Below are 21,699 nucleotides of genomic sequence, written 5' to 3'. Positions count from 1 at the left end.
CAAATACATATTTCTTCTCAGACCTCCAACAAATACTCAAATGGAAGAATTTGAAATGTTTCGGTGAAGTATTCTTATATCCATGTTATAATACTGAACCCTGAGTTGTACAAATACAATTAAACCAGATAAAATAGAATAAAACTGGTATAAAACACAAGAATAAAAGTTACAGTGTAAGAAAGGAATCTGATTGAATCGAAAGCAGTGGCAAAAAGGAAAAAGTCTCTATCCTGAATTGGAAAAAGAGGATGTTCTAATACATATAATCTAATTGCATCTCAATGTTTAGTTCTGACTAAAAACAGACCTGGACGGTTCATAATGTAGACGCAAATCAGATATATGTATTGTTCCACTGTCTAGGTGTGATTGTCTTACATGAGTCCATTTATATGTGGTATTATTGGCACTGTTCATGGTATGGATTTCATTGTTTTTGGAAGAATGCTGCTGATTAATAGTTCAATAGTGTTTTATAAATGTTTTATCTTCACGGCCGACTGTAAATGTTCTACTTTTTAATGGTGCTTTAATTCTATTTTGAGATGTTGCAATTCTTGCTTATTTCTACTCTTAAATTTCTACTTATGTGCTACGCCTTGTTTTGTTTTGTTGTTTTTTATGCTGCTGCAACGCAAACATTTCCCAAATTGGGATCAATAAAGTACCTCTTATCTTATCTTATCTGATTAAGAGGAGAAAGTAAATAAAATCTAGTGTTTAAGAGACGACACAAACTTCAGTCTGCTGCTGTACACACATTTCTCTATTAGCATCAGCAATAAAGGAAGCAATAACAATCTCAATCTGCATGCAAACCATCACCAAATCAGCAGCATTATTCCACAATAAATATCCCAAAAAGAACATCCATAGTGCTCCAATACTAACACAAATCAATTGACTGCTTACCCATAATACCCTGGCATGTATGACAGTCACACAGGATGCATGGCTTCAGATTTATTCAGATAAACAGACCAGATGAAAAACAATGAAGGCCATCTCTGCGGAATTTCAAATGTGAGAAGGTCGAAGGTCAAATCAGAGCTGCGGATTCTGCGGCTGTATTCGATTCAGGAAGGTGTCATTAGGCCCGTGTGCACACGTATCACTCTCAGTGCCGTGTGCAGAGGCAGAGTCACATTATTCCACATACTCCACCTCTGCATTTTTGCATATGTCCAATTTAGAGGCTGTGATTGGCCAATTTTGTCAAGATGAATGCTTGTCCAAATGTCCTTGACAGAGGTCAGTAAGAGATGGCAGAAAGCATGAATAATGAATGTGCTATGTCCACCATGCTATATCAAGTAATGAGAATAGATTTGCGCAGGTGGATCTGGGTTATTATGTGCAGGTGTTCACTGGATCTGATACTGAGCCTTTCACTGTGGAGGTGTGAGATAACAAGGACGGGATACACCAAATATATCCATTCTGTTCTCCTTAATTCCAGCAAAAACGGCTTATTATGTTATAAATAATTATAAATAGTTCATCTGTAGAGGTGCCATCTACTTGCAGTCATTGTTGGAATCATATTTACGCATTATGCCATGAGAAACTAGTGATCAAGGTCAAAATCTACTCAAAATAATTGCACATCTTATCTTTATGTGTTGGTTTTTCCAGTGCATTATGAAGAGAAAAGAATAACGAGATAACATCTACAAGTGTACGACTTCCTTGTGTCTTCAATTGTAGCAATTTGTTGTAAACACTGATTCTTTATCGAGCAACAAAACCACTTTTTAGTTCGATCTGTGATGGAAAAAACGTAACTGTACTTTAAAATGGAAGAGACAACAAAAGCAGAAATAAATATATATTTTTGAACAGATCACACGGACTATTTCCATTCTCAGGCAATACTGTCGACAATTCTAGCTACAACAACTGTCTTTGTTATCTGATGAATAACAGACATTTTCCAGGAAATGTTTTTTGGAAAATACTTGGGAATCAATGAAGGTCTGAATGCTTTCCAGCATACGCATAGTCCAGTACGCACTATATCATAGTTGCAATAAAATCACTTGTGACTCTCTTAAACACCTTTTTCTTATTTAAAAAATATATTGAGTCTAAAAATATACTTTATTGATCCCAAAGTGGGAAATTGTTTTGTTACAGCAGCATGTTCACAAGCCATTGCAAATGAGATGAAGATATTGTAAAAGATAAACAGCTAATATGTACATATGTACAGTAGAAGGATATATATCTATAGAGTTTCACTATAGGTATATATATACAGTGCAACAGAACAACCTACTACTAAAAAAGTATAAACCTAGCCCCCAGTTTACCATTTTAAATACAGAGTTAAAAAAAATATCAGATATAAACTGCAGGTAGAAACTAAATATCCCACAGTGCACATGAGATAAGAACATTGTAGAATGAAAGCTAACATGTACACATATACAGTAGAAGTATATACATATATCCACACATATACAGTAGAAGTATATACATATATCCACATATATACAGTATAAGTATATACATATATCCACATATATACAGTAGAAGTATATACATATATCCACATATATACAGTAGAAGTATATACATATATCCACATATATACAGTAGAAGTATATATGTCTATAGACTTTCACTTTTGGTATATATACAGTGCAACAGAACAACCTCCTAAAAAAGTATAAACCTAATATGTACATGTATACAAAAGAAAGATATATATCTATAGAGTTTCACTATAGTACAGAATATGTTAGCATACAGTGCAACAGACAAACCTACAATTAAAAAAGTATAACCCTAGCCCCCAGTTTACCAGTTTAAATACCACGTTTAAAAAAAGATCTCCTTTAAATTGCAGGTAGAAATGAAACACCCCACAGTGCACCACTCCTAATGTGTGCTATAAAAGCTGACAGTATTGACTGCAGCACAGAGGAGCTCTCATCACAGACAGGTGGTTTCCTCCATGTCGATGCGTTATTGCACTAAACACTGAGCAAGTTGAACCACGAGGGATCAAAGCTCAGCAGAGCAGGGCGCAGGCGGTCCCTTCATACTGTAATTATGTTAATTGTTAATAAGAACCACCACCTCCATATATTACACTATTCCTCTGGGCAGAGCTGTTCAGGCCGACATGCAGCTGCAAACAGCAGAAAGGGGTCCATTTAAATGAGAAGGTTTCAAACACCAGCCAATAATGTACAGCTGTGTTTACGTTCGCCGTAAAATCTGTCAAATTTCAATCTCATAATGTGTAGGGAAATGATTCCACTTAAGCATAACGTGAAGTGTATTAAAGATAAGTTGGAATAATTAAATGTTTATGATCCATAGAGGCCTACGTGCATTTTATTATTAGAAACTGTATTTTTTTTCCCCTTTTATTTTGTATATTATTTTATTTTTTTAAGAGGCCTAAAATGAGGGTGTTTAGAGCCGTGCGTACTTTTTTTAAATATATTTTTATTTTTTTGCTATATGAGAATATGTTGGCCTAAAGCTGGGGAAGTTATTTTTGTTAAAATAAGAGTTCAAAACATAGACTTGTTCAAGAATTTCTCCCATTTCAACTTGCACAATTTTGAATCTGTATGTTTGAATATGGATCTTAAGTTGACGTGACGTTGAAGTCATGCTACTGTCCTCGGCTGTAGTTCCTTTATAGCATAACATTAGCATTTTGCTTCTGGCCATCAGATTTATGATTCGAAAATTATAAAAGTAGGGTAGACGTGGAGATTATCCGGCTGAACAAAACATGCATTTATCAAACAGGTTCGTTTTCGTTGGAACCTCCTTAAACCCTTTGACCGGCACCAATTTTTGTATCTTACTGAAACGCTGCTGTACAGTAACATCGTTGCCACAACCCCACGATCCATACAAGACCAATAAAAGACATGAAACTGACAGCTGGAAGTTGATAAATGTCTAGAGGAGAGCACATTAGTCTTTGAAAAGAACCAAAGCAAACAGCAGCGTGACCCCCGATACGGAGAGCTAACAGCGTGATGTTTCCGTGGAGCTGGCTAACGATCCTCCCGCTCCTCAGAGAAGACGTAATGATCACCACCGGAGGCTGTTTTTCTGGGAAATGTACACACAGGTGCTTTGGCTGAGGAGCCGTGGATCACAGGCAGCGATAAGCTATATACCGCATTGTTGCTCAGCGCTTTGATCTCAGCTTGAATGCTCTCCTTATACTGTTGTCAGGAATTATGTGAGGTTTTCAAATCCTGTGTGTTTAATAAATCGCCTTATTTACCACAGTGCTGCTGATCTTGGGTGCATTTCCTCGGATGCCTGGGTTTATTGTGATTCAGCTGAAATATGTTGGTGTTAGTTACTCTTAATATAATACAGTAAATATAGATGGTAATGCATTCAACCCTTACTATAAGTACACCTGCCGACAGCGCCAATCTATTGTTTCCCCTTAAGCTTCATAATAAGTAAACTGCATGGATTTCTGTTTGTTTTACAAGGAAACTGGAAACTAGGGACGAGTTGATTCAAAATGAAAACAACAAAAACCCACACTACTCAGATATTCATGATCTCTTTCTACTTGGATTTGTTCCAATGCCCAAAATGGACAAACAATGGTTGTGGGTTACAAGATGGTGCAGGATATTTGGGGGAAGTCCCAATTTACTATATGAATATGACTGAATCAACCGTGCTAAATAAAGCTTTACTTCCAAGGTAATTGAATGGCTGCCTTTTTGCCTGGGAAATCTAGTTTAAGCATCAATGATATGTTGTATTTAGCCATTAATACGATACGATACGATATACTTTATTGTCCCCGTAAGGAAATGTGTTCTGGACTCCGTCCTGCAGTGCATACATGTACATATACAAACATAGTGGACATTAAGAGACATACACATATCATCAGTCATACACCGTTTGAACAAACACAATACACAGATGTACATACTGACAATGGCGACCTATTGCACAACCCTCATGGCCAACATTTAAAAAGTACATTTCATTACATTTGACTACATATCATTTCATGTGAATGTTAAGAAGCTTAATCGACATAGGTAGGAATGAGTGCTTATAGCGGTTCAGCCTGCTCCTGGGAACCCTGAATCTTCTACCAGAAGGTAGGAGCTGGAATTCTGGATGGAGCATGTGGGTGGGATCGGACACAATTTGTTTTGCCTGTCTGATAATCGACTGCTCGTATATGTTTTGGAGAGATGGGTGTTTTTTAACCCCCATAATCTTCATAGCAGTCTGTACCAGGCGAGCGATCTGTGACTATGACTGCACTGTCAAGTTACCATACCAGGCAGTGATACCATACCTCATGATGCTCTCCAACACCGCATGATAGAACAGTAACATGAACTTCTGGTCGACTCCGAAAGCCCGGAGTCGACGCAGTCTTAAGTTCACATTTAATGAACCTTTGATGTGGTTTTTGTTTTTACAATAACAACTGGAAACCTAAGATATCAGCAGAAGAAGTAATCAACGAATTTGCAGAGTTTACACGTTACATTACGCTAGTTATCTTAAACTAGTTATCTTAAGCTAGATATCTTAAGCTAGTTATCTTAGGCTAGTTATTTTACGTTAGTTAGCTTTCGCTAGTTAGCTTACGCTAGTTAGCTAGCCTTTAAGCAGCATATTATGTATTAAGCCAGCACATTTAATGAGCCTCTTTTATATTTTTCATTTAAAATTGACAACTATAATCATAAAATAAAGTCAGTAGGAGGTAAAGTTATGAGTTTAAACAGCTTGAACCCGCTGGTGAGCAAGTGACAAAAAAGATGGTTGACTGGAAATTAAAACCAATTTGTTTTGCTTATGTTGGAAATGTAAAATGCATCTGCAGCCGTCATCATTGTAAAGTGTATACAGTAGGCTAAGTGCTGTAAAAGAGGAGAGAAGAGACCACAGTAAGTCAATCATGTGTTTTTCATGGTATATGGATTTGCATTGTGTTGCTGTTTTTTTTGTAATCATATCACTCTATTGTTTGCCTCCATGTTTGATGCAAAGCCCTCATTGCTGTTGTTTGTCTGAGCAACACTTCCCATAGATCACTTGTCACTCAAACATTGTGGCCCGTAGTCATTATTATAATAGAGGGGGAAATATATAATCTCGCTGTCATGCCATCAGATTGGCTTCTCGAGTCTTCACGCGGTTGATTGACAGTTGGACATCTATTCATAGGCTGAATAACCAGAAGTTCCCATGTACTGGTGTCATCTTTTACTGCACGGTTGCTACATCACAGTTGCTCTTCATCTGTCAGAAATGTCAATGTATTTTAGTGTACAGCAGGGGGTTCGAGAGATTAGAGTTTTAGAAAAAGACTAAATCAATCAGGGGGAATAAACGTGGAGAGGTGACTCAACCGATGTCAGATGTAATACTCTTCTCGTCAGCAAGAGCTTTTACAACATAAGCGTTTTCCCCTGATCCTTGCTAAATGTGCTGCTTTTTACCACGCCGTACTAAGTGTGCATCATTGCTTCACCACACTTGCACTGTTTGGCGCTGGACGCGCTCCATCTTTCTCACGCTGAATCTTCTGCTTGTGTCATGGATAAAAGCAGAATGCTACAAATAAGTAAATCACCGTTTAGTCCCATCATTGCTTTTCTGTGAGCTTGCAGCCACTCGGCCAGTCAGCATCTCTGCAGGATGTCTTTTTTTAAACCAGATTTCCTTTTTTTTACGGGCTTTATTTGTCTGAAGAGCCAGACCTGACTGTGGCTTATCGACACACCACCTGCACAGCAATCATGTGACGGAGAGGCGACACCCGGGTCAGGTCAGAGAGGTGCCAGGTGGGGAAAATGGACAAAGTGAGCCGGAGAAGATTCAGCCAATTTTTCTTCAGAGTCAAACATTTCAGTAGGGACACTTTCAACACTGTCTTACATGTGTGAGACGAAAGATGTATATACAAAATGATATATATCTAGTACGGTTTTGTCATTACACTGCAGTAAGATACCACAGTATCCTATAAATGGCTTTAAATTATAAATTGGGTAGATAGTTTGCACATTCACTATAGGTAAAGAAAGTCAAATGCACATTTCTAGCCATAAATCGTATTAAAATGCATATTAATGCCGACATACATTAAAATATAGCATTTTCCAATATTAAAACAAACATGTCTCGCATTTAGTTTTGTTTTCTTAAAAGAAAAAGCTTTTCTAAACACTGTTTGTGACTATACATGATGTGATTTGTGTATATCCCTAAAAAAACAAAAAGATTTGTATGTATTACTCATACCAGAAAGTCTAAAGAGCATCACATTCTGAACAAGGAGGATGCTGGATGGGTCAAATAAATTGGATTTTCACCCACAAGTCCACTGATAATCTCCATTATGAAGATCCGACCTCTGCAGCTCATCCAGAATGCAGCGGCTCGTCTGGTCTTCAACCTTCCTAAATGTTCCCACACCACCCCGCTCCTCCGCTCCCTTCACTGGCTTCCAGTAACTGCTAGAATCCACTTCAAGACACTGGTACTAGCGTACCATGCTGCGAATGGATCTGGCCCTTCCTACATCCAGGACATGGTTAAACCATACACCCCAGCACGTGCACTCCGCTCTGCATCAGCCAAACAGCTCGCTGCACCCGCACTGCGAGGGGGACCCAAGTTCCCATCTGCAAAAACACGTGGGTTTGCTATCCTGGCTCCAAAATGGTGGAATGAGCTCCCCATTGACATCAGGACAGCAGACAGCTTACACATCTAACGGCGCAGACTGAAAACTAATCTCTTTCGACACCACTTCGAGCAATACAATTACTAACTAAGCACTTATATACTAACTAAGCACTGGCTTATCTAAAGTTAGTTGAGTAGCACTTGAAATGTTTTGGCTCTATGAAACCTGATGTACTTATATGATTCTGTTTTCTTCAAGTTTGTATCTTCTTGGTCGAATGCACTTACAGTATTGTAAGTCGCTTTGGATAAAAGCGCCAGCTAAATGCAATGTAATGTAATGTAATTTATTTTCTGCTATTTTAACAAAAAGCAGGATCTTTTCCTCAACCTTAACAATTAGATTTTTCGGCAACCTTGAAATGTTGCTGTATGCTCGTAATGAGTGAACATTCACACGTGTTGAAGGACATTCGTAGGAAAAAGCAGAAGAATGAGGACAAATAATAATAAGATAAATAAGACCTAAAAATATCTTCCAAACGTTTTTTCGAGCAGACATCATCTAGAGCAGCGGTTTTCAAAGTGTGAGGCGCGCCTCCCCTGGGGGGCGCCAGAGAGCTTCAGGGGAGGCGCAGCTTGAGAAAAAGAACAACGAGAAAAAGACGAGTAAAGTGACACTTGCACACTTTTGGCTGTCTGTGGAGACTGTGGGTTCCCCCACCTCGCCAAAAAGGCTGTAAAAGTGCTCATTCCCTTCACCTCCACCTACCTGTGTGAGTGCGGGTTTTCCACATTGACTTTGATCAAAAGTAAGTGCCGGTCAAGGCTGCAGCCAGAGGATGATCTGCGTTTATTCCTGTGTGCATCAGAGACGCAGACTCATTGTTCCCACTAAAGTAGGGGTGAGTGTAATAAGGAGGCAAAGTTAACGTTCAGTGTGTTGCCGGGAACATATAAGGATTTATCCACGATGTTTTAAATGTAAAAAATGTTTAAAAAATATGTGTTGAGAACACCGTGCGAAAATATACGTCGTGCTGCAGCTAGATTTGCCTGTCCTCTGTAAGAAGGTGTCGGCGACTGACATGCAAGGAAGAACGGCTGTCCACAGGCTGTTCCAACTTTAACAACTTTATTAACTTCCATGGTAGTGAATTGAACATGCTATTGTAATTGGGTGTGTGGTATATTTCCATGCACGCACACGCATGTTCCACAACACACTGAACAACACTCTTGTCCGATCGCTACCAGTGTCCTTGCGATCTTGTTATAAGTTGAGACCATTCGGGCTTATTCTAGAGGGGTGCAAGGAATAGTCCAAGTAGTGGGGGAGTTTTATACAACATGTTTAAAACATAAAGATAAAAATGTTTTAAAAAGTTATTGTTTAATGTTTTAAGGAGGTGACGCTACTCAGCCAATCAAATCGGTGCAGTCAGTGAGTCAGCACGATAGATTCAAACACACACACAGAGACGAGACAAGAGGAGAGAAACAGTCTTCATTTGATCTTACTGGACCTCTTTGAAATGCAATTGAATACCCCTGCATTATAGCAACAACAACAATAATAATAATAATAATAATAGCAATAATAATTGGGAGGGGGGGCGCCGCTGTTCTTATGTTCTCTGAGGGGAGGCTCACCTTCCCACACTTTGAAAACCCCTGATCTAGAGCCTTTCTTAAACTCTTTCTCTACTCCATGTCACAGTAACACATGCTGTAGAGGGAAATTGCCATGTGTTTTCATTTGTACTTGTAACAGCTTCACATAAAACTGTTAAAATAAGCAACGGTTGCTTCATTTCCCCTAAATACTTTTATTCCACTCCCTCAGTATCCAAAACAGTAGGTAAAAGATCATTTATAGATACAACGCTTAACTTATGTTCCAGTGGTTGAACATGCTTTGTCTTCTTTTAAGCTGTACATGCTATTGATTAATTCACAAGTACAAAACACTAGGTTGGTATTTATTCATGTTTGTATTGCTGGGAAAATGCATTTGTTCTCTCTGTGGCCACAAATGACTTTCGTACAAATGAGTGTCTTACATTGTTGTGTTGTGATTGTAGCAGTCTTGTCTGTGGTTGCATTGAATTAGTTTTGTTTTATTGTCTGTGAACTATATTATTACCCCCTTTCAAACTATATGATTCATCTTAAGCGGTTTATTCCAAATGAACATATTTCAGTTAAATACCATGCAGTCTGAGTCCAGGCTACTGCCCACAACCCAACCTCTTCTCATGCATTTAACATGTTAGTCCTCCCTTTGCCTCCTGCAAGCCTGCCTGTGGTGCTTTTGAAGAGTTGGTGTGAATGTCATGTCATCTCAGTAAAGAGTCTGCCGTCAGTGCAATTGGACCCTAATAAAATGAAGGTTAAAAGTCAGTAATCCACCTGTCATGCAGCCCTTTGGATGAAATTAAATGTTTAATTCATCCTAATCCACTGGCAGTCATATCAGAAGATTACAGGTTTGATCTGGTTATAGTTCATCCATATTCAAAGAAGGAATTCATTCTGCTCTGAGAGGCGTGAATGTTTGACTTTGCGTCGGCCCCTGCTCAGGATTAAAGCGGCGCTAACAGAATAAAGGGATTGGGGATGCACATTGCCTCAGGCTTCAGTCGCTAAATAAGGAGGAAATATCTGCCTCTCTGTGTCGAACAAACAGAATGAGCTTCCTTGAAGATGTTGGTGTCTAACTTTCGCTTCAAATAATCTCCAATAATATCACAGCGGCGGTTTTAGAATCGAGTTGCTGCTCCAAGCTTCTGATTGGCTGAGCATTACACTGCAGTGGCTCTGGTCCTTTGGCTAAAGGGCATGCGAACAAAGAGGCAGAGCCGATTATCTGAGTCTCATCCAGAGGCAACACACAGCACATGGCCATTGTACGGCTTCAATGTGATGCTGGGGCCTTTTCACAGGAGCCACAAAAGATTGTTGAGATTTCTCCGATAGCATTGTCATTGTCACTGATATTAAGATATAGCAGGGAGTGTGAAATATCTGCACGACCAATCTGCAAAACAAGGCAACTGTTTGGGAGTTACACTTCACAAGGCATGATAAGGAGAGCCTGATAAGATAAAAACAGACTTAATTTACACTGACTGATAGGAAGGACTTGTTTCTCCTAACTGCGGCCTCATCACACAGGTCGACTTTTGTTTCAAAGTTGGATTTTAAATGTGGAATCAGGTATAAAAAGGTACAAAGTGAGTGGGCACTGTTTGAGGTTAGCGGAGAAGTCCTGCCTTTGTGATAAAATAGCTGATTAAATGATTATCTAATGGGTAAACACTCTTTTTTTATTGAGTAAAACATATTTTATTGCGTGTGAAGTCGCACTTAAAAGCAGGAAATGTAGCGTTTAATTACAAACTCACTCTAATCACAATGCTTTGATGAAACTACATGATGTTTAATGCTGATTTCACTACTTTTTATCAGCAGCTTTGAGATGAACAAATTATCTTTTAATTGATATGTCCCACCGAGTGCACTTCATATACTTCATTAATTTCATTTCATTTATGATCATTTTGTTCACGAAAGTCATTTAGGCAATTTGGGAGCAGCAGTGCAATAAAAACAATGAAATATACAATGACTTAATCCACAAAAACATTCTGATGCGATTTAGCAGCCTTTTGAAAAAACCTTCTTCATTTCCTATTCATTTCAGGTCACTGTCACCATGTTGCAGCTTTGAAATTGGTCCTCTTTCATTGTTAAAAAACACGAAACACAATTAGAATAACAGCGCCCAGAGTGAGTGAGTTAACACGGGGTAGCGACAGCGTCATGGCAAAGGGCCATGCTCTCCTTTCGTCACATAAAACGGAAATTATTTCAGCTGGTTTCATCTACCTCTATTTGCATACTATCAGTGTGGTTCAGCGGCGTGGGTTGGCACTTATCATTGATACTGCATTGTGTATTATTCTAATAATTAAAGGCAATAGCTGCCCGGTGTGCCCGCTTCATTTGGCGCAATTGAATGATTGGCACTTCCCAGGGTAATGTGGTCGGGTTGTGCACAGAGTGAACAGAGTAATGATGTCAGGGCGACGTCCGTGATAGAGTGACTCATTTCCTATTAGCGAGGCCTGATTCCACACGGCTTGCTTCTCGCACGACGCCTCGGCCCACGTCTGTGCCACCACGCCACTCCGACTGACACCTCTTAACCAAACATACCAAATGGAATAGACATAAAGCCTCACTCCTCATCAGCATTCACGGAGAAGCGTCACCCCGGCCCTGCTCTCCATGTAGAACAACAAAGACACCATTTGTTGCGCTTCTAAAATGGTTGCTCGAGAAGAAATGCGATTGCACATCAGAGCTGTGAGCTGTGATGGTGACTCGGTTAAGGAAGGAAACTGTGCTACTTATTTTTGTTTGTTGCACGAGATGTAGTCTATCTAGGAATGTAAGGTCATTTAACTTTTAACTATAATACTGCAACGCTGTTCAGTGACTCAGATTTTCTAGTTAAAAGTATGAAAAGCTTTGAATATAATGTTTGCAATGGTGAAAACATAACTGTCAAATATGACCTTATCCCTGACCCCAATTAAAAAGTGTAGAAAGTAGAAAATACCCCATCTTTACCAGTTAGAGCATCAATATGCTGAGTACACCTTGAATCAATAATCCAATAATAAAAAGCCATATTAAGTTGTTTATTAAAAGTTAAATACACCAAAATAATTGGCTTCATCAGGGCTTCATGGGGGATTACATTGATCGACAGTAAATAAACAACCCAGCATCTGAGTCTGATTCGAATGATGCTAAAGCTTGATTGGTGCAAGGCAGGAAAATGCATCACCTTTTAACCATCTTGACCTCTCCCACTATAAACCAACGAGTAAAGCACAGGGGGAAAATAAAGGCTGAAATGTTTAAAGGTCCCCTATCATACTGTTTTTCATCAATATATCACAGGTCTCAGATATATACAGAACCTGTCTCTGAAGTGTTTGGCTCCAAATACCAAACAGATCATTGCAGCATCCCATAATCCCCTCTGTTTCAGCCCTGTTTCAAAAGTGCTGATTCTCTGTCTGTTACTTTAGATGAAAATAAGGAGCCCCTCCCCACGCCCCTCTGAGAGATATTTGGTTACAAAGAACACAATGGTGCTCTAGGAGGACATTCAGGTGATAAGGGGGGTGGTGATAACTTGGTTGGTGATTGGCTAATGGTTACACAAGACAAAACATCGTTATGACATCATAAAGTGGCCAAACTCTGATCAGCTCATTTTCAGACAGGTTTTTATAGAAATGGATCAGGACAAAAAGAGAGAGAATCTTTGTTCCTGAAACTTTCAGAGTCTCTTTACACAGAGGGGACACATGTTGATGTAGAAGAGACAGGAACAAGTGGATTTTGCATAATAGGTCCCCTTTAATGTCGAATAAGTGTGTTGACTTCGCCAGAAAGAAGTGTGTTCATGTGGGCATATCATAGGTATAAGAGTGGATTAGGGTTAGGGTTCGAAAACACTAGCTCAGTTGTGTCACAATAATGGCCAAAGTGAAGGAACCTTGAGTTATCAGATATGAGCCTGACTAGTGACATGTGACCCCTAACCCTAATCCTAACCCTAACCCCTGTCACTCAAAACAACTGTACACGACTTTAAGAGTAAATATAATTGAAAAGTATGTTTGAACTGTGAGGGAATATTAGATAAAGTACCTATTCTTATCGAGCAGCGCATACCTGGAAGACTATATCCACAGATCTGAGGAACATGACAACTCTTTCTCTGTAAAACATTATTACCGGACAGCCAAACCTTATGTCGGCATAAACTGTAGCAGAGGTTATATCATTACTTTCCAATCTTTAAGCTTTTATACGTGCTTGTTTGTCCATTTGTATCTGTTGTGTGTTAATGGGTTTGTATTAATGTGCTTTTAAATCTGCACATGTGCTTCAAAACACGTTGCAACTGTGCTTCGATGTGCTGTGATTGTTCTCATAAGATTGTTTCTGTGTTAAGGTGCTCTTGTTTATCTTCTTTCAATACTAATAATACAAATACATGTGATTTATATCACGCTTTTCCTGGTGCTCAAAGCGCTTAAATGCCAATTCAATGCCATCAACTTGCCAGGGACTGCAGGTGAAAACTAGCCTCTATGGTTCAATCTGGCACACATGCATGATGGACTACAGTGCTCATGTTAATCAAAATGCATTGTCTCACTAATCAATATTTACAAAATACAAAGACACTGCAGCAGAAGAGAAGCTACAGGCCAAACTAACTTCTACAAAGAGAGTTGGACAGCTGGTAGGACAAAGTACAGAACTTCCTCCATCCAGTGAAGAATGAAATTCACAACCCAATAACAGGCACAATGAGGGATTCAGAGACCCATCTGCCTCTGATGAGAGCTTAGAGTGAGATGACACTTGTGAAGAAGCAGTATGAGGTCTGCTGGGAATCGCTTCCTACACAGGACGGGTAAGAACGAGCGTTCAGTGATATAAGATCAAATAAGACGTACTTTATTGATCCTAATTTGGGAAATGTTTGCGTTGCAGCAGCATCAAAAAACATGGCATTGTGCAATACAAATGTAAAGACTAGAAATAAAAGAAAGTTGAAAATATACATGTTGAATTTACAAATGAACAATAACAAGATATAAAGAAAGTTATTATATATACATAAGTATGTGAGAAATGGAATATTAAATATTAAACTGAATATATAAATGTTAAATGTACAGTGTGATTTAAGTCCATATAAGATAAGATAAGGTAAGAAGTACTTTATTTATCACAATTTGGGACATTTTAGGGATAAAAAGACAAGGCAATGTACATTAGAGAAATGAAAGGCTAAAACTGAACAATCCAAAATGTAAACATCTCAAATAGAAATAAAATAGCATTAAAAATGTAAAAGAATGTACTTATCGCCGGGTCGAGGGGTTGTTAATTTGTAAATTCAACATGTATATTTTCTACTTTCTTGTATATTTCTAGTCTTTTAATTTGTATTGTACAATGCCTTGTCTTTTTATGCTGCTGCAACACAAACATTTCCCAAATTGGGATCAATAAAGTACTTCTGATCTTATCTCATCTTAAGTTCTACTCAGCGTAAAGCCGAATGTCAAAAATGCAAAAGTACAGTGTCAGTGAGCGCAGGGCTTTCCCTTCCTGCAGTTTGCCGCAGCAGGACTCCCCTCATCAGCATCGTGCCGCCTCTCAGAGGACCTGCCCTGCTTCTACCTCTGAAAATAGCACAACAAGGACGCCTGCTAAAAATAGTGTAGCATCACATCCCGCTGTACCTCAGCTTTTTAACCCTTTGATACACAACATGGATCAAAAGTGACCCGAGTGAGTAAATATATTTGCAACAAATTACTTTAAAGGTCGCCTAATATGCAAAATCCCCTTTTCCATGTCTCTTCTACATCAACATGTGTCCCCTCTGTGTAAAAGAGATTCTGAAAGCTTCAGGAAAAAGATTCTCTCTCTTTTTGTCCTGATCCATTTCTATACAAACCTGTCTGAAAATGAGCTGATCAGATTTTGGCCACTTTGTGATGTCATAACAATGTTTTGTCTTGTGTAACCATTAGCCAATCAGCAAACAAGGTAACCCCCCCCCACCTTATCACCTGAATCTCCTCCTAGAGCACCATTGAGCTCTTTTTAACCAAATATCTCTCAGAGGGGCGTGGGGAGGGGCTCCTTATTTTCATCTAAAGTAACAGACGGAGAATCAGCACTTTGGAAACAGGGCTGAAACAGAGGGGATTATGGGATGCTGCAATGATCTCTTTGGTGTTTCAGCCAATCAGAGACAGGTTCTGGATATATCTGAGACCTATAATATATTGATGAAAAACAGTGTAATAGGGGACCTTTGACAATTCAGAATTCCAGGTATTCCTTAATCTTTGAATAAAGGGAGCAAATGATGGACGGTGCTGACGGGCGTAATGATGTGTAAATTACGGGGCGAGGAGACATCAAAATGTTTTCCCATGGCGGTGAAGGAGCATTTCATAAACACAATCATTGCTTAAAATATTCATAACAAACAAGAAAATGGGGTTAGCCTCCCTCCTCACAGCAGACCATTACGCCTTCCTTTGTGCGCCTTAATTAAGTCAACAAATGGCTTATAAGATCACAGTGCCACTACACCGCCTATAGGTTCAGTCTTTAACACGTGCTCAGACACATTAGAGCACTTTGTACAACAAAGAAAGGAATTGCAATGGCATGCAGTGAGCACAATTTGCATTGAGTGCAGGAAGCGATGATAAATTGCTCTTATGTAAAACAAACACAAACTTACAGCTCGGAGATTTGCAGGTGTTGGAAGAGCTGCCACGACAGAGTGCTGAGAGGATTCTTTGACAAGTCTCTGCAAAGGAAAGCAAAACAGAGAAAAGTTACATTGATTTATTTCATATTAATTATTTGATGTCCCTCGCTTGATGTCATGTCTCTTCTGTTTTGTACCATTTCCTCTTTTTTGATGTCCTTTGGATTCAGAAACCCAATTAGCAAATCTTTCTGTGGGTTATTTTGACGTTTTATCTCTCGCTTTTGAAGTTAAATTCATTTTCTAGTCTCTTTAGGTTTCCCTTGTCCCAACTTCCAGTTCACTGAGTGCTTATATCTACAGAAACTTGGTGCTAATGTATAAATCATATCAACTAAATTGCATTTAAATAAAATAGCTAGAATAAATAAAATAGTTGGGATCTGGATATGCAGGCTTTGCAATTATGGCTGAAAATAAAGCAAAGTGTTATTGACAAAGAGGCGGAAACAGGCCTCTCTGCGCGGAGCTTCAGGGCTCAGACAACTCAATAAAAGAAAGTTGACCGCTCTCAAGTCAGATAATTCGATTGACTTAAGGAACCCCTCCGGCACAGGAAGCCACCAAATTCAATAGCAAATAGCCAGAAGATCTATGAATCAGTTTAAATATGAGCATCAGAAGTCTGTTTATACACTTATTAAGAAATACAGCATCTCCAGGAGAGCTTTAACACAGAAATAAACCATCAAATCCAATTATCAGTCCACGATTTACTGTCAAATCATGAGACATGAAGGAATAATGGTTTTATCAGATGAGGGATGTATAGTTTTAAAACATTAAGTGCAGATACCCAGCTACTATCTGATATTTTATTTGAAGTGCATGTTTTTTCCTGAATCCTCGGGATGACTCACATGTTTTGCACGTTAACTCCTCATATCACACCTGACTATAAAGACAGCGACAGGTAATCTATTCACCCACCAATACAAGTGACATATGCAGGGAATAGCATACAAGAGATGCTGAGGTATTGCACATGCTAATATAGAAATAGAACGGGATATATATCAGAAAGCAGCACAGTAAATATAATGACAATAACATCTGAGTAATGTGAAAGCAGAACACTCCTTTATTAGTCCCACAGCGGGGACATTTATAGCATTAAAGACACAGTGTAGATAATAAAGCAATACAACAAAGTAAACTAATATAATAAATAAAGAAGCAAGCACATAATAAATATATCAGTAATGGATATACAAAAAAAAACGATATATGCAAATTCAAAAATGCCAATATTGATCATAAAGCATTATAAAAGCTAACGGCAATAGTTAATATTTATAGTTTATCAATATATATATATTTTTAAAGTCCATCCTACACGGTGGCAGGTTAATTTGTATGGAGGACCCATTAGATGCTCCTGTTATAACCAGTAAGTATCGCCATGGCAACAGGGAGATGAGGATGTTGCATGTCTTTTTCATTTCCTGTGAAATCACGTATGCACACATTACACTTTCATATGCAAACACACACACACACACACACACACACGTGGATGATGTGCAGACACAAAGGTAAAAGTTAGCATGAAGCCACTCACACACTGGTTAAATATTGTCACCTTGAAATGTGTGTTTGTGCAAATGCAGCGCTGCTCTGAATACAGAGTGTGTGTGTGTGTGTGTGAGAACATGTGAAGATGCTGCATGAAATATCACCTCCCAAAGAAAATTGTGGTCCCAAAGGGAGTGTGTGATACACAGAGAGAATACATTAAACAGAGAGAGACAGAGAAGGTGTGTGAGCAGACAGCAGCTCATTATGGGATGTAGAGCAACACTGACATCAGATCACACAGACATAAATACACTCAATTTAGACCAAGGATCTCCAAATAGACACGCCAAACGACAGGTATTAGAGGCCCCTTTATGCCCCCTTTCCTGTATTCTTTTATATAGGTTTTTGTGCATGTAAATGGTCTGCAACGGCTACAATCCCACATTTCTACCCCACACTCCCCCCCTCCATTGTACTCCTTAGTTTACCTCCCAAACATATAGTGACATCCCTGTTTAACACTCACGCTTTTTTATTGGCTAGCGCTCCAACTCATTGTACATGATAGGCTAAAGGGGCGGGACCAGGGGCCGATCTACCGGGGTGGCATGGGGTGGCAACTGCCACCCTAAAAATAGCCTTGCCACCCCAGCTGCCACCCCAGTTGGCAGCTTTGTTTTGAAATAAAAGTTGTGGCTCATCGGAAATTTATGAGAGAAAATCCCTAATGTCCGAGTGCAAGTGAATGCAGCACAAGACGCGAGTCTTGTAACCCCTCCCCCGGCCCTGGCGCGAGCTTGGAAATGTGATTGCCGGCAAATTAATTTGAACGGGACGGCGCAAAACGAGAAGCATTCGGACCCAAGTAGACGGAAGGAATGAGGTATTTGAGGTCTACAATGACAGAGAAGAGACTGTCAAGTTTGGCTGTACTCAGCATTGAATCAAAATGCCCTAAAGCTTTAGATATTAATACGTTTGTGAGGCGTTTTGCTGAACAAATGGTAATCGCCACATTCAGCTGCTAAAGGCATGCCAAATCCATCTTCTCCTGCTTATCCGTGGTCGGGTCGTGGAGGTATCAGTTCCAGCAGAGAGCCCCAAACGTTCCTTTCCCCTCATCAACCAGCTCTGACTGGGGGATCCCAAGGAGCTCCCAGGCCAGCGAAGAGATATAATCCCTCCACCTGGTCCTAGGTCTACCCCTCGGTCTCCTCCCAGCTGGACGTTCCTGGAACACCTCCCTAGGGAGGCGCCCAGGTGGCATCCTTACTAGGTGCTCGAACCACCTCAACTGGCTCCTTTCGACGCGAAGGAGGAACTCGATGAGCATAAAAAACGGTTAAGATGATGACCTTACGAATGATGAACCTGAGAAGCAGCAGGAGAGGACTCTTTAAAGGAGAGACACTACGTGTGTACCTACTGTCCATACTTATTTTAGCATTACCAGAATATTTTTCTAATCCTACCAAGGTACATTTCTGTGAGTTTGTGATGGAAATTATGTTTTTTTTGGGAGATTATTTTTGGATGATGTGGACTTCTGAAATCTGCATGCCCTTCATTCAGAGATGTTTCTACATATTGTTTTATATTAGATAGTCATTTAGCTAGAGTCACCAGATAAACAACAAAAAACCACATGATAAATAAGTCTCCCGGATACATTACATCTCACTTAGCTGACGCCTTAATCAAAAGCTATTTACAAGGTTAAATTAACCATGAAGATAGAAACTCAAAAAGTAAGGATCCTGCATGTACGTTAGCTTTCAATGCGCCAAAACATGCTAAGCGCTAGTGCATTAGCTTCAGATAAGCCTTTATGAGTGCTACTTGCAGGAATGAAAAGTGGTTTTATCTTTTTTTTGGTCAAGGTGCAGTGGAGTCAGGTGGGTTTTTTAGTCTGTGTTTGAAGATATGTAGAAAATCTGCTGTCCTGATATCAGCGTGAGCTTATTCCACCATTTTTGATACATTCACAGCAACAGTTTGACCTTTGTAGGAGATAAGATCACTCGTCTTCTCGCAGAGAGTAAGATGAGGAGATTGGTTCTACTTTTCAGATATGGAAGTAGTTTAAAAACTCTCCTCTGACTCTGCAAAAAATCTATAAAGTGCTTTCTTTTCATGCATGTTGGAATCAGATGAACCAGAAAGAGACGTTGACATTTAAGTTACAGCTATGGCTAGTAAAATATACATTAGTTAGGCATACTTGGTATAAGCACATGTATCTACAGTACTATATTATCAGACAACTGGTTATGCATTTAAAATAAGTGAGGACATTTTTAGAGCAGAGTGAGACCTCCTTCACGTCTCCGGCAGGAAGTGTTCTGTTTCCAAAGGTCATCCTTTGCATCTCGACAAGAAATGTCAGCTAAAATTGGATTGGGGAGGGGGGTAAATTAATTAATAAATATATAAACAAATCAGCAAATAAGCCATCAAAGCCGAGCGAATGCCAAAAGACAGGAGGGCGATGAGAAGGCGGGGGCATCGATTATTGCATTTAAAAATTAGCGGTGGAGCTAATGAATTTATTTTGCCTATTTACAGGCCTGCAAGGAAGGACGTTTACCTACCACACACACACACACACACACACACACACACACACACACACACACACACAACACACACACACACACACACACACACACACACACACACACACACACACACACACACACACACACACACACACACACACACACACACACACACACACACACACACACACACACACACACACACACACACACACACACACACACACACACACACACACACACACACACACACACACACACACACACACACACACACACACACACACACACACACACACACACACACACACACACACACACACACACACACACACACACACACACACACACACACACACACACACACACACGTACAGACAGTGGATACAGTTTATTTTTAATTATCTATGAATAAATCAATCAATGAATTTATTATTCACATGGTTGTCTAAATTGATGATTTCAAATGTCTTGTTTTGCCGTCTACGACAGAATTCTTTACTTACATTGAGTAAAACAGACTTCTCATTCACCACACATCATCTCCAGACTGAGCTCATTTGAATACAGAATTATAATTATGTGATTCACATGAAATTTTCATTAGGTTGGGGTAGAAAATATGGCGACGGATGTATATAGGTGTTAATATTGATGACGAAGGGCGACGCAGTGAATGCTAAACGGATCCTGTGTGTGTGCTCCGCTGCAGAGGAGGCGCCACTCCTCCTCCTCCTGCTTCTTTAATAATTCTGTTTGGCACAGATGCCACGGGGAGGGCTCGGCTACTCCAGAGGGTTTGGCTAATTAGTGCAGCATCACTGGTAGCTATACTGTCTGAGCGTGCGTGCGTGCGTGCGTGCGTGTGTGCGTGTGCTTGTGCGTGTGTGTGTGCGTGTGTGTTGGGGGGGAGGTAGCGCTGCAGATTGACATTCAGGACCAGGCAGAGGAGAAGCAGACACTGAGCGAGGCGTCGCAGCGGATCAGCTGCACGGACGTCGTGAAATCTAGTTGTCATCTGTCAGGCTGAGAGGCTAATATCTGCTGCAGCAACAGGAACTAATTGCTTCCCGTTTGGTTCGGTTGATTCTTACAGCGTTTTTAAATGTCTCTGCAAAACACACCTCTTCACATTTGACTCGAGTGTCAATCTTAAATTTACAAAAAACCAAACCCTCTCTGCATTTGTTAGAATCCCAAAACAAAGCTCTGAAGACAACATGTTGTGTCCCAGGTGAAAGCAAAAGTCAACTGAAAAGACTACGTGAATTTGTATTTTTATACTGATCATCGAGAACCTAATGGGTGTACTACTGTCCATGCTTATTTCAACATAACCACAATATTTTCTTATATCTAACCAGGTACTTTTGTTTGACAACGTAGGATGTTGAAAGCTGCATGCCCTATATTCAGAGACATGATTTTTTAACTATCGAGCTAATAGTAGCTAGAGTCGTCAAGCCCTGAGCCTGTTTTTCAGGTCTCAGGCTCGAAAATGACATTCCCAGAACAAATGGCCATATCTTCCCTTCTAAAAGGGTTAAATTAATAATC

At 39.7% G+C, this 21,699-nt stretch overlaps 1 protein-coding gene across 2 annotated transcripts in view; it reads right to left on the bottom strand.

The window, feature by feature from the left end:
- The window catches only part of ntrk3b (neurotrophic tyrosine kinase, receptor, type 3b), a 245,194-nt gene that overhangs the window by 123,762 nt on the left and 99,733 nt on the right, over positions 1–21,699 (bottom strand). For both annotated transcript variants that reach the window (XM_034148840.1, XM_034148839.1), the window contains exon 4: positions 16,034–16,102. In XM_034148840.1, the coding sequence (XP_034004731.1) occupies positions 16,034–16,102 (69 nt within the window). The remainder of the gene's footprint in view (positions 1–16,033; positions 16,103–21,699) is intronic.

This window comes from Trematomus bernacchii, unplaced genomic scaffold, assembly GCF_902827165.1.
Source record: "Trematomus bernacchii unplaced genomic scaffold, fTreBer1.1, whole genome shotgun sequence".
Taxonomy (NCBI): Eukaryota; Metazoa; Chordata; class Actinopteri; order Perciformes; family Nototheniidae; genus Trematomus; species Trematomus bernacchii.
Note: the sequence above shows the minus strand (reverse complement) of the source record. Positions and strands in the feature narration are given on the sequence as shown.